Source organism: Nerophis lumbriciformis, linkage group LG24 (assembly GCF_033978685.3).
Source record: "Nerophis lumbriciformis linkage group LG24, RoL_Nlum_v2.1, whole genome shotgun sequence".
NCBI lineage: Eukaryota > Metazoa > Chordata > Actinopteri > Syngnathiformes > Syngnathidae > Nerophis > Nerophis lumbriciformis.
Genome location: NC_084571.2, coordinates 15,402,382 through 15,416,574, shown reverse-complemented (window position 1 = coordinate 15,416,574; position 14,193 = coordinate 15,402,382). Strand labels below are relative to the sequence as shown.

At 39.8% G+C, this 14,193-nt stretch overlaps 1 protein-coding gene across 2 annotated transcripts in view; it reads left to right on the top strand.

Moving 5' to 3' along the window:
- Positions 1-14,193, top strand: part of copz2 (COPI coat complex subunit zeta 2) — a 32,614-nt gene that overhangs the window by 6,397 nt on the left and 12,024 nt on the right. For both annotated transcript variants that reach the window (XM_061981650.1, XM_061981649.1), the window contains exons 2-4: positions 2,872-2,940; positions 3,093-3,177; positions 9,075-9,166. In XM_061981650.1, the coding sequence (XP_061837634.1) occupies positions 2,872-2,940; positions 3,093-3,177; positions 9,075-9,166 (246 nt within the window). The remainder of the gene's footprint in view (positions 1-2,871; positions 2,941-3,092; positions 3,178-9,074; positions 9,167-14,193) is intronic.

Below are 14,193 nucleotides of genomic sequence, written 5' to 3'. Positions count from 1 at the left end.
CCATTGTTCCCACGCAGTTAGCAGTCTAGCTTCGAATGCCCTGTTGACACCAATATCTAGCGGCTGGAGGTCTTTTGTCAATCCACCCGGAATGACGGCGAGTATTGAATTAAGCGCGTAAGCGTGTCTCTAATGTGCTGTTATGAGCTAGCAAATATAACAACTACACTACCCAGCATGCAACGATAGTTACGAGCATGCGCGGTAGCCCTGAGAAGCGTTGTTGTATGCTGGGAGTTAGAATGTGGTTATGAGCACGCTGTGAGTAAACGTTGAGAACTCAGTTAACACGCCTCGTCTGCATTATTTATAATTAGACAGACAACACACTTAATAGGAGCCATTTTGGGGTCTTTACATAAACACACAAATGGAAATGAAACGTCACATATCCCAGCATGCACCGCGCGCTTCTTCTACGGGGAAAAAAGATGGCGGCTGTTTACCGTAGTTGCGAGACCTAAACTTTATGAAAATGAATCTTAATATTTATCCATATATAAAGCGCACCGGGTTATAAGGCGCACTGTCAGCTTTTGAGAAAATTTGTGGTTTTTAGGTGCGCCTTATAGTGCGGAAAATACGGTATATGTACACAGTGTGTATACGTCAATGTACATGTACACAGCGGGTATACGTCAATGTACACAGTGTGTATACATGAATGTACATGCACACAGTGTGTATATGTGAATATACACAGTGGGTACATCTTGAATGTCTTGCTGAAGCTGGAAGGGTCTGGTCTAAGTTCTGTGATTCACTAAGACTGTGACTCCATGCTAGTCAGTGCATAACAGAACTTTGACCCGGCTCCAAGAAGTCTGCACAGAACAAGAAGTGGAGGAGTCTCTTCTTAAGTTCATATCTTTAATATTTCCTTCTGTATGTGTTTCATTTATTTGTGGCGGTCTAAATGTATTTATGGTCTTGGTAACGTCCACATTTTATTACTGACACGGGGTGGACATTTTTAACAGCCACAATATTTCCAATAATCCACCATTACTGTTTATTACAAATATCTTAGAAAATAAAACTTGAAAATGTCTCCTAAAACTGCCCCTTGAAGTGAAATGCAAACATTAATTCATGTCATTTAACTAAAAGTGTCAAAATGGAACTAATCGTGTACCAGGTGAGAAAGTTCAATGTCAAGTAAGTACGAAAAACAAGTTCATTTAAATAGAATTTCACATATACTGTGATTTGTTAAAGCTAAAGTTAGCATTAGCACAATGGTTTTCTGTGCTGTGACTCGGCTTTTGGACAACAACTGCTAACCGACGCTAAAGACATTAAAGTAAGTTAGCATTAGCACAATGTTTTTCTGTGCTGTAACTCAGCTTTTGGACAACAAGTGCTAACCGACGCTAAAGACATTAAAGCTAAGTTAGTATTAGCACAATGTTTTTCTGTGCTGTAACCCGGCTTTTGGACAAAAAGTGCTAACCAACGCTAAAGATAGTAAAGCTAAGTTAGCATTAGCACAATGTTTTTCTGTGCTATAACTCAGCTTTTGGACAACAAGTGCTAACTGACACTAAAGACATTAAAGCTAAATTAGCATTAGCACAATGTTTTTCTGTGCTGTAACTCGGTTTTTGGACAACAAGTGCTAACCGATCAACAGGCTGTCCCATCCATATCGATATCGATACCAAATATCGCTCCCAATATCAGCGAAACAAATCACAGTATACGTGAAATCCCATTTATATGAATTTGTTCTTCGTACTTACTTTACCTTGATTTTGCTCACCTGGTACAAATTTAGTTGAGTCTGAAACCTTGAGTTCCTAAGTTGATGCAGCAGTGTAGGCTGGCTCCTGCCCCTGCATCATTTGTCTATGAAATTGTGATAAGTACACCTCTGCATAACATTGTGTCTTTATTAACATTCAAGACAACAAACAAAAAAAGAAATATGGATCAACTTACAACAAAAAACGCGAAAGTTCCATCGGAAACCTGAACCTCTGGCCTGGGGTCAATCGGAGCCTTAGAAGATGGCGCCAAGAATCCAAATCTATAATTTTTTAGGTTTAAACATACAGAACTAGTTAAAAAAAAGCTTGCAAAAAACTTTATTGTGCTAAGAGTATCATAACAGTTAACATACCGTATTCTTCGGACTATAATAGCGCACTTAAAATCCTTTCATTTTCTCAAAAATCTACAGTGCGCCTAATGTATGGAATAAATCTGGTTGTGCTTACCGACCTGGAAGCAATTTTATTTGGTACATGGTGTAATGATAAGTGTGACCAGTAGATGGTAGTCACACATAAGAGATAGGTGTGGACTGCAGGCTGACGCCAGTAAACAACGCCAAAACTTTAAATTGAGAATATAGAACATGACACACACAACGCCCAGAAACTGTCAAAATGTTTTAGTACGACTTTGGTAAGCTATGAAGACTCACCGTTTGATGGCTTGTCGGAGCATGAGGACTACCATAGTCAGATGTACTGTGTTCAAACAAATTTTAAGTAGTCAATAGCTAGCAACAAATTTTAGCATGCTAACATTTTACACATGTGCTAATTGCTTGACAGTCACAAACCATTATTTGTAGGTTTAAACATAAACAATTGACTGAAAAACTAGCATACAATGTCAGCATGCTAACATAAGCTTGTTAATATAAGAATCGTTAGCATTCTTCCAAGATGGCGCCAAGTATCAAAATTCATGATTTTTAGGTATGAACATATACAATTAGTTAAAAAGCTAGCATAAAACATTAGCATGCTAATATAAGAAACGTTAACGAAGTATCAACATTCATTTAGGTATAAACATACCCTTTTTTAATTCTGAATTCTTCATTGAACTATGAAATAATTGTTGTTGTCCTCCTTGCAGGAACCTTCCCTCTACACAATAAAAGCTCTTTTCATCCTTGACAACGATGGCAACAGACTTCTGTCAAAGGTAAACAACTTCTATATTTAATATACAATACAGACTTCTGTCAAAGGTATTTAATATACATTATTATTGTATTATATTCGGTTTTCATCAGTACTGCGTGTATTCTTGTATTATATTATTAATAGAATATATATATTCATGTTTCTATGTAGTACTACGACCCAGACTTGTACTCCTCCATGAAGGAGCAGAGGAACTTTGAGAAGAACATTTTTAACAAGACTCACAAAGCCGACAGTAAGTTCTTCTTTGTTTTGACACACATTATTGAACACATGACACCTCCAAGTGTCACTTTGTGCCCCAACCATCACATTGTGCCCCGAGTGTCACATGGTGCTCCGAGTGTCACATTGTGACATTCGTCTTTAACCCTACGTAGCCATAGTGACACACATAGTGAAACACTTAGTGACAGCAACACTTACTGTAAATGTAACTTCAGATAAACCTGAATTGAAGTCTCAAAGTGACATTCAGGAAACATTTAGTCATGTGACTGTCACTTATTGTCACGTGACTGTCACGTGACTGTCACTTATTGTCACGCGACTGTCACATATTGTCACACGACTGTCACTTATTGTCACGTGAATGTCACTAATTGTCACGCAACTGTCAGTTATTGTCAGGTGACTGTCACATTATGTCACATGACTGCCACATTATGTCACATGACTGTCACTTATTGTCACGTGTCTCAATCAATCAATGTTTATTTATATAGCCCTAAATCACAAGTGTCTCAAAGGGCTGCACAAGCCACAACGACATCCTCGGTACAGAGCCCACATAAGGGCAAGGAAAACTCACCCCAGTGGGACGTCGATGTGAATGACTATGAGGAACCTTGGAGAGGACCGCATATGTGGGTAACCCCCCCCCCCACCCCCCAGGGGAAACCGAAAGCAATGGATGTCGAGTGGGTCTGACATAATATTGTGAAAGTCCAGTCCATAGTGGATCCAACATATCAGCGAAAGTCCAGTCCATAGTGGATCCAACATAATAGTGAGAGTCCAGTCCATAGTGGGGCCAGCAGGAAACCATCCCGAGCGGAGACGGGTCAGCAGCGCAGAGATGTCCCCAACCGATGCACAGGCTAGCGGTCCACCCCGGGTCCCGACTATGGACAGACAGCACTTCATCCATGGCCACCAGACCTGTGTAACTCCCCCTCCACAAGGGAGAGGGGGGCAGAGGAGAAAAGAAAAGAAACAGCAGATCAACTGGTCTAAAAAGGGGGTCTATTTAAAGGCTAGAGTATACAAATGAGTTTTAAGATGGGACTTAAATGCTTCTACTGAGGTAGCATCTCTAACTGTTACCGGGAGGGCATTCCGTAGTACTGGAGCCCGAATAGAAAACACTCTATAGCCCGAATAGAAAACGCTCTATAGCCCGCAGACTTTTTTTGGGCTCTGGGAATCACTAATAAGCCGGAGTTCTTTGAACGCAGATTTCTTGCCGGGACATATGGTACAATACAATCGGCAAGATAGGCTGGAGCTAGACCGTGTAGTATTTTATACGTAAGTAGTAAAACCTTAAAGTCACATCTTAAGTGCACAGGAAGCCAGTGCAGGTGAGCCAGTATAGGCGAAATATGATCAAACTTTCTTGTTCTTGTCAAAAGTCTAGCAGCCGCATTTTGTACCAACTGTAATCTTTTAATGCTAGACATAGGGAGACCCGAAAATAATACGTTACAGTAATCAAGACGAGACGTAACGAACGCATGAATAATGATCTCAGCGTCGCTAGTGGACAAAATGGAACGAATTTTAGCGATATTACGGAGATGAAAGAAGGCCATTTTAGTAACACTCTTAATGTGTGACTCAAAGGAGAGAGTTGGGTCGAAGATAATACCCAGATTCTTTACAGAGTCGCCTTGTGTAATTGTTTGGTTGTCAACTGTTAAGGTGGTATTATTAAATAAATGTCGGTGTCTAGCAGAACCGATAATCAGCATTTCCGTTTTATTAGCGTTGAGTTGCAAAAAGTTAGCAGACATCCATTGTTTAATTTCATCAAGACACGCCTCCAGCTGACTACAATCCAGCGTGTTGGTCAGCTTTAGGGGCATGTAGAGTTGGGTGTCATCAGCAGAACAGTGAAAGCTAACACCGTATTTGCGTATGGTATCGCCTAGCGGCAGCATGTAAATACTGAAGCAGACCTGGGCATTCTGCGGCCCGTGAGCCACATCCGGCCCTTTGTGCGTCCCTGTCCGGCCCGCGTGAGGCCAATCATAAATGACAAAATACATTTTAAAAAGTATCTATGTCGAGTGTGCAATACAACGGTGCTGCTTTTGTTTTGAAAAGCGTTATTTGTATTACTTCCGTGTGGACGTATGCGCGTGAGTGTGAACAGCGGCAATCACAAATTACAAAATAAAGTTTAAAAAACATCTATGTCGTGCGCGCAATACAACTGTACTGCTTTTATTTTGAAAAGTGTTATTTATGGGCGTATGTCCAGGTGTAACCTGTGAGTGAAGGTGCACAGCGACAAGTGATGAGACGCTAAAAAGAGGAAAGTTGATGACGAATGCCGTGTTTTCAACAAGACATGGACTGCCAAGTGTTTCTTTACATAAATTAAAGGCAAAGCCGTGTGCTTAATGTGTGGTACACATGTTGCTGTGTTTAAAGAATATCATTTGAATCGCCACTACATGACGAAGCACAAGGAAAAATACCGGAATCTGTCTGATGAAGCGCGCGCAAGGGAGGCTGATGCGTTGATGGTAAAACTGCAAACCCAACAAGGACTTTTTGCCATATTTCACACCCCCAGAATGCAGCCGTCAGGACAAGTTTCGTCATTTCTCACAAAATCGCCAGAAAAAGTAAGGCGTTTTCTGACAGAGAGTTTATTAAGGAGTGCTTATTGGACTCTGTTGCACTGATATAACAGGTGTTGTGCCGGATAATGCACCCCCGGCGTAGAATACACCCCCTGACGGGAGTGTTATATCAACTAAAGCCCACACTTAAAGTTTCCACGTGCAAGATTGAATCTATTTAAAAAAGTTATTTAATAAGAAGCCAAAAGTGCAAAAACAATAATGTTCGTGTTGGAGGAGTTGTGAATGAATGAAATATGAAATCCGTGCTGCAGTCGCTGCTTGGCCACAACATTAGGTACACCTGCAGACTGCAGCACGGATTTCATATTTCATTAATTCACAACTCCTCCAACACGAACATTATTGTTTTTGCACTTTTGGCTTCTTATTAATGGGAAATGGGACAAGCTGGCAGGTGTGACAACAGATGGTTGTCCAAATCTGACGGGGAAAAATGTTGGACTTTTAAAAAGGATGCAGGATAAACTTTAAATTAACCCTGTGCAGAAATTGACATTTTTGCATTGCATTGTACATCAGGAAGTGTAGTGTAAGACAGTGTTAAAAATAAAACCATCAAAAGCAATCTGCTTTTGTATAAAGTTAAGTTAGGTTAAATGAAAGAATTATTATTATTATTAATTATTATTATTATTATTATTTATCTTACGGTATATCAAAAATAATATTGAGCAAAATTGAATTGAAATATTGTCGATGTGGCCCTCCAGCAGTGCTCGGGTTGCTCATGCGGCCCCCGGTAAAAATTAATTGCCCACCCCTGTGCAAAAGAGTGCAGGGCCAAGAACCGAACCCTGGGGAACTCCGCACGTTACCTTAACATAGTCCGAGGTCACATTGTTATGGGAGACGCACTGCATCCTGTCAGTAAGATAAGAGTTAAACCAAGACAAGGCTAAGTCTGACATACCAACACGTGTTTTGATAGGCTCTAATAAAATATTATGATCGACGGTATCGAAAGCGGCACTAAGATCAAGAAGCAGCAACATAGATGACGCATCAGCATCCATCATAGCAATAGATCATTTCATTTTTGCGAGGGCTGTCTCTGTAGAGTGATTTGCCCTGAAACCGGATTGAAAAGGTTCACAGAGATTGTTAGACACTAAGTGTTCATTTAGCTGCTGTGCAACAATTTCTTCGAGGATTTTCAAAATAAACGGAAGGTGGGACACCGGTCGGTAGTTTACCATGAGGTCAGGATCGAGGTTAGGTCTTTTGAGCAGAAGATGAATAACCGCTTTTTTGAATGCTAGGGGAACAGTGCCGGAGGAAAGTGATAAGTTTATAATATTTAGCACTGATGGACCTAATAATACAAAAAGCTCCTTGATAAGTTTCCCAGGAAGTGGGTCAAGTAAACATGTTGTTTGCTTTATCCCACTTACACGCCGTAATAATTCCTCTAATGTTATTTCATCAAAAAGAGAGAGACTATTTTTGAGGGCAGTATCCATCGTATATACAGTCGTATCTGTGTTAATATAACCCAGTTGTAGCTGGGATGCGTTGTCTTTAATCTCCTTTCTAATGAGTTCAATTTTCTTATTAAAGAAATTCATAAAGTCATCTGCCGAGTGGATGGAGCTACTGGGAGGAGTCCCTTGTTGGGTTAGCGATGCTACTGTACTAAACACAAATTTAGGATCGTTTTTGTTGAGGCGGATGAGATTTGAGTAATATTTAGCTTTAGCTAAGGTAAGCATGCGTTTATAAGTTATTAAACTACTGAACAGCCGATATGGGCATCTACATCAACTATATGATTTGCCTGAGAAGCTGGACAGGACAAAAAAAAAAATAATAATAAAAAATAATAATAATAATACATTTAAAAAATAAAGTTATTAAACTGTCATTCCATGCTTGATGGAAAACCTCAAGTTTAGTCGCGCGCCATTTGCGTTCCAGCTTTCTACATGATAATTTATGAGCTCTAGTTTCTTCTGTAAACCATGGGGTGCGCCTTTTAGGGGTCCTTTTTTGCTTTTGCGGTGCTATACTATCAATGGTTTCGCGCAGGGCGTCGTCAAAGTTGTTAGTGAGGTTATCAATAGTGACTGTAACTTATTGTCACGCGACTGTCACTTATTGTCACGCGACTGTCACATATTGTCACACGACTGTCACTTATTGTCACGTGACTGCCACCTATTGTCACGTGACTGTCACTTATTGTCAGGGGACTGTCACTTATTGTCAGGGGACTGTCACTTATTGTCAGGGGATTGTCACGTGAATGTCACTAATTGTCACGCGGCTGTCAGTTATTGTCACGTGACTGTCACATTATGTCACATGACTGTCGTGTGACTGTCACTTATTGTCTCGCGTCTGTCACTTATTGTCACGCAACTGTCACATATTGTCACACGACTGTCACGTGAATGTCACTAATTGTCACGCGACTGTCAGTTATTGTCACGTGACTGTCACTTACTGTCACGCGACTGTCACATATTGTCACATGACTGTCACTTATTGTCACGTGACTGTTACTTATTGTCACGCGGCTGTCACTTATTCTCACGTGAATGTCACTAATTGTCATGCGACTGTCAGTTATTGTCACGTGACTGTCACTTATTGTCACGTGAATGTCACTAATTGTCACGCGACTGTCAGTTATTGTCACGTGACTGTCACATTATGTCACATGACTGTCACATGACTGTCACTTATTGTCACGTGACTGTTACTTATTGTCACGCGGCTGTTACTTATTGTCACGTGACTGTCACTTATTGTCACGCAACTGTCACTTATTGTCACGCGACTGTCACTTATTGTCACGTGAATGTCAATACATGATGTCATCATAATACATGATGTCGTCATAGTATATGTCATAATACATGATGTCATCACAATACATGGTGTCATAGTACATGATGTCATCATAGTACATGATGTCGTCATAATACCAAATGTCAGCATAATACATGTCATCATAATACATGATGTCGTCGTAATTCATTATGTCATAATACATGATGTCATCATAATACAGGATGTCATCATAATACACGATGTTGTCATAATACATGGTGTCATCATAATACATGATGCCGTCATAATACATGATGTCATCATAATACATTATCTTTGCTCTGCCAGTATGTCTTGTAAAGCATTGGGAGCACAGCCCATAGGGGGCGCTACTAAAATAATTGACAGTCTGTTAAGCCTCTGATAAGCTTTTTAAAATATGTCTTGTTGTGAAATAAAATATTTGTATCGTGTTTCTACTCAGATGAAATTGCTTTCCTAGAGGGCATGACCGTGGTCTACAAGAGCAGTATCGATCTTTTTCTCTACGTGGTCGGCAGCGCTCAGGAGAACGAGGTAGGATGCACTCGCCTGGTCCACTACCGGGGTCCAAAGTGAAGTGAAGTGAATTATATTTATATAGCGCTTTTTCTCTAGTGACTCAAAGCGCTTTACATAGTGAAACCCAATATCTAAGTTACAAACCTCATTTCCATATGAGTTGGGAAATTGTGTTAGATGTAAATATAAACAGAATACAATGATTTGCAAATCCTTTTCAATCCATATTCAATTGAATGCACTACAAAGACAAGATATTTGATGTTCAAACTCATAAACTTTATTTTTTTTTTTTGCAAATAATAATTAACTTAGAATTTCATGGCTGCAACACGTGCCAAAGTAGTTGGGAAAGGGCATGTTCACCACTGTGTTACGTGGCCTTTCCTTTTAACAACACTCAGTAAACGTTTGGGAACTGAGGAGACACATTTTTTAAGCTTCTCAGGTGGAATTCTTTCCCATTCTTGCTTGATGTACAGCTTAAGTTGTTCAACAGTCCGGGGGTCTCCGTTGTGGTACTTTAGGCTTCATAATGCGCCACACATTTTCAATGGGAGACAGGTCTGGACTACAGGCAGGCCAGTCTAGGACCCGCACTCTTTTACTATGAAGCCACGTTGATGTAACACGTGGCTTGGCATTGGCTTGCTGAAATAAGCAGGGGCGTCCATGGTAACGTTGCTTGTATGACAACATATGTTGCTCCAAAACCTGTATGTACCTTTCAGCATTAATGGCGCCTTCACAGATGTGTAAGTTGCCCATGTCTTGGGCACTAATACACCCCCATACCATCACAGATGCTGGCTTTTCAACTTTGCGCCTATAACAATTCGGATGGTTCTTTTCCTCTTTGGTCCGGAGGACACGACGTCCACAGTTTCCAAAAACAATTTGAAATGTGGACTCGTCAGACCACAGAACACTTTTCCACTTTGTATCAGTCCATCTTAGATGAGGTCAGGCCCAGCGAAGCCGACGGCGTTTCTGGGTGTTGTTGATAAACGGTTTTCGCCTTGCATAGGAGAGTTTTAACTTGCACTTACAGATGTAGCAACCAACTGTAGTTACTGACAGTGGGTTTTTGATGTGTTCCTGAGCCCATGTGGTGATATCCTTTACACACTGATGTCGCTTGTTGATGCAGTACAGCCTGAGGGATCGAAGGTCACGGGCTTAGCTGTTTACGTGCAGTGATTTCTCCAGATTATCTGAACCCTTTGATGATATTACGGACCGTAGATGGTGAAATCCCTAAATTCCTTGCAAGCTGGTTGAGAAAGGTTTTTCTTGAACTGTTCAACAATTTGCTCACGCATTTGTTGACAAAGTGGTGACCCTCGCCCCATCCTTGTTTGTGAATGACTGAGCATTTCATGGAATCTACTTTTATACCCAATCATGGCACCCACCTGTTCCCAATTTGCCTGTTCACCTGTGGGATGTTCCAAATACGTGTTTGATGAGCATTCCTCAACTTTATCAGTATTTATTGCCACCTTTCCCAACTTCTTTGTCACGTGTTGCTGGCATCAAATTCTAAAGTTAATGATTTGCAAAAAAAAATGTTTATCAGTTTGAACATCAAATATGTTGTCTTTGTAGCATATTCAACTGAATATGGGTTGAAAATGATTAGCAAATCATTGTATTCCATTTATATTTACATCTAACACAATTTCCCAACTCATATGGAAACGGGGTTTGTACATTTAAATCAATGTGGGTGGCACTGGGAGCAGGTGGGTAAAGTGTCTTGCCCAAGGACACAACTGCAGTGACTAGGATGGTGGAAGCGGGGATCGAACTTGGAACCCTCAAGTTGCTGGCACGGCCACTCTACCAACCGAGCTATACCGCCCGGTGTATCATATAAATATTATATTATATAATGTACATATAAAGTGGGGCCTGGGGGCCATTTGTGTCCCGCAGCACATTCTGTAAATACTATTTTAAAAGAAACATAAAAAGTATAGTAAACGAGCAAACAGGTGAAATGTAAGAATAAAAAGTTACAGCTCTAATAACTCAAAGCTGCCACGCAGGCTCTTTTGTTTTCTTTTAAACTGTCATTGCTATGAAAATAATAATGAATCAAAATCAATGTTATCAATTATTGACCTATTCAAGGCTCCAATCACTTCAATGCAAATAGTGCATGTTTTGTGTGTTTGCCACAAAAAGCAGATAAAACAAAAATATTTAAAAAAAAAAAACAACAACAAAAAAAACTTATAACGGGTAGATAGATCTGAAGTTGATCTATAGATTTAAGTGTTAAACGTAAAAATAGTAATCTCCAGCGTTGATTTTTGTTGGTAAATGAGACAAGAGATGATCATCACACTTCAACATCTCTAACATGTAAATGCTGCCTCTTTGCGAGGTCAGCATTGCACATAAAAATATGTTCTTCTTTGTTTTACCCTGGATAAATACATATATAACTATGTGTCAACTAGGAAGTACATGTTTATGTACTACATTACCCAGAAGGCTTAGCGTTGCAGAACAGGAAGTAGATGGTTTGATCAATAAAGACTTGATATATTGTTGCACCTACACAACAACAAAGTGGTATTGGACAGTTGACACAAAGTTGCTCATATTGGACAGTTGACACATGGTTGCACATTTTATTTATTTATTTATGTATTTACAGACAAACATAGTTTTGTATTTCATTATTGTTTATTTTGTTAATATCAGAGTCCGTTCTGCAAAAAGGTCATCCCTAGAAGCACACAGCTTATGGACAGGGACCCACAGTTAAAATATACATCATCATATAATATACGAAATACAATACAATACAATATAATACAATATATTTCAAAATCTACCCACCAAATACCCATTTACAATTTCATTTATAAATAAAAAAGGAATCTTTAAATCCACCAAATCAGTCTCAATATCCTATTATTCAATATTATTGAACATTTGACACAAAGTTGCGCATATTGGACAGTTGACACAAAGTTGCACATATTGGACAGTTGACACAAAGTTGCGCATATTGGACAGTTGACACAAAGTTGCACATATTGGACAGTTGACACAAAGTTGCGCATATTGGACAGTTGACACAAAGTTGCACATATTGGACAGTTGACACAAGGTTGCACATTTTGGACAGTTGACACAGGTTTGCACATATTGGACAATTGACACAGGGTTGCACATATTGGACAGTTGACACAAGGTTGCACATTTTGGACAGTTGACACAGGTTTGCACATATTGGACAATTGACACAGGGTTGCACATATTGGACAGTTGACACACAATTGCACATATTGGACAGTTGACACAAAGTTGCGCATATTGGACAGTTGACACAAAGTTGCACATATTGGACAGTTGACACAAAGTTGCGCATATTGGACAGTTGACACAAAGTTGCACATATTGGACAGTTGACACAAAGTTGCGCATATTGGACAGTTGACACAAAGTTGCACATATTGGACAGTTGACACAAGGTTGCACATTTTGGACAGTTGACACAGGTTTGCACATATTGGACGATTGACACAAGGTTGCACATATTGGACAGTTGACACACAATTGCACATATTGGACAGTTGACACAAAGTTGCACATTTTGGACAGTTGACACAGGTTTGCACATATTGGACAATTGACACAAGGTTGCACATATTGGACAGTTGACACACAATTGCACATATTGGACAGTTGACACAAAGTTGCACATATTGGACTGTTGACACAAGGTTTCACTATTGGACTGTTGACACAAGGTTGCACATTTAGCACAGTTGACACAAGGTTTCACATATTGGACAGTTGACACAAGGTTGCACATTTTGGACAGTTGACACAAAATTGCACATATTGAACAGTTGACATAAGGTTGCACATATTGGACAGTTGACACAAAATTGCACATTATAGGACAGTTGACACAAAGTTGCACATATTGGACAGTTGACACAAGGTTGCACATTTTCGACAGTTGACACAAGGTTGCACATATTGGACAGTTGACACAAAGTTGCACATATTGAACAGTTGACACAAGGTAGCACATATTGGACAGTTGACACAAGGTTGCACATTATTGGTCAGTTGACACAAAGTTTCACACATTGGACAGTTGACACTAGGTTGCACATTTTGGACAGTTGACACAGGTTTGCACATATTGGACAATTGACACAAGGTTGCACATATTGGACAGTTGACACAAAATTACACATATTGGACAGTTGACACAAAGTTGCACATATTGGACAGTTGACACAAGGTTGCACATATTGGACAGTTGACACAAGGTTGCACATTTTGGACAGTTGACACAGGTTTGCACATATTGGACAATTGACACAAGGTTGTACATATTGGACAGTTGACACAAAGTTGCACATATTGGACAATAGACACAAAGTTGCACATATTGGACAGTTGACACAAGGTTTCACATTTTGGACAGTTGACACAAGGTTGCACATATTGGACAGTTGACACAAAGTTGCACATATTGAACAGTTGACACAAGGTTGCACATATTGGACAGTTGACACAAGGTTGCACATATTGGACAGTTGACACAAAGTTGCACATATTGGACAGTTGACACAAAGTTGCACATATTGGACAGTTGACACAAGGTTGCAAATTTTGGACAGTTGACACAGGTTTGCACATATTGGACAATTGACACAAGGTTGCACATATTGGACAATTGACACAAAATTGCACATATTGGACAGTTGACACAGGTTTGCACATATTGGACAATTGACACAAGGTTGTACATATTGGACAGTTGACACAAAGTTGCACATATTGGACAATAGACACAAAGTTGCACATATTGGACAGTTGACACAAGGTTTCACATTTTGGACAGTTGACACAAGGTTGCACATATTGGACAGTTGACACAAAGTTGCACATATTGAACAGTTGACACAAGGTTGCACATATTGGACAGTTGACACAAAGTTGCACATATTGGACAGTTGACACAAAGTTGCACATATTGGACAGTTGACACAAGGTTGCAAATT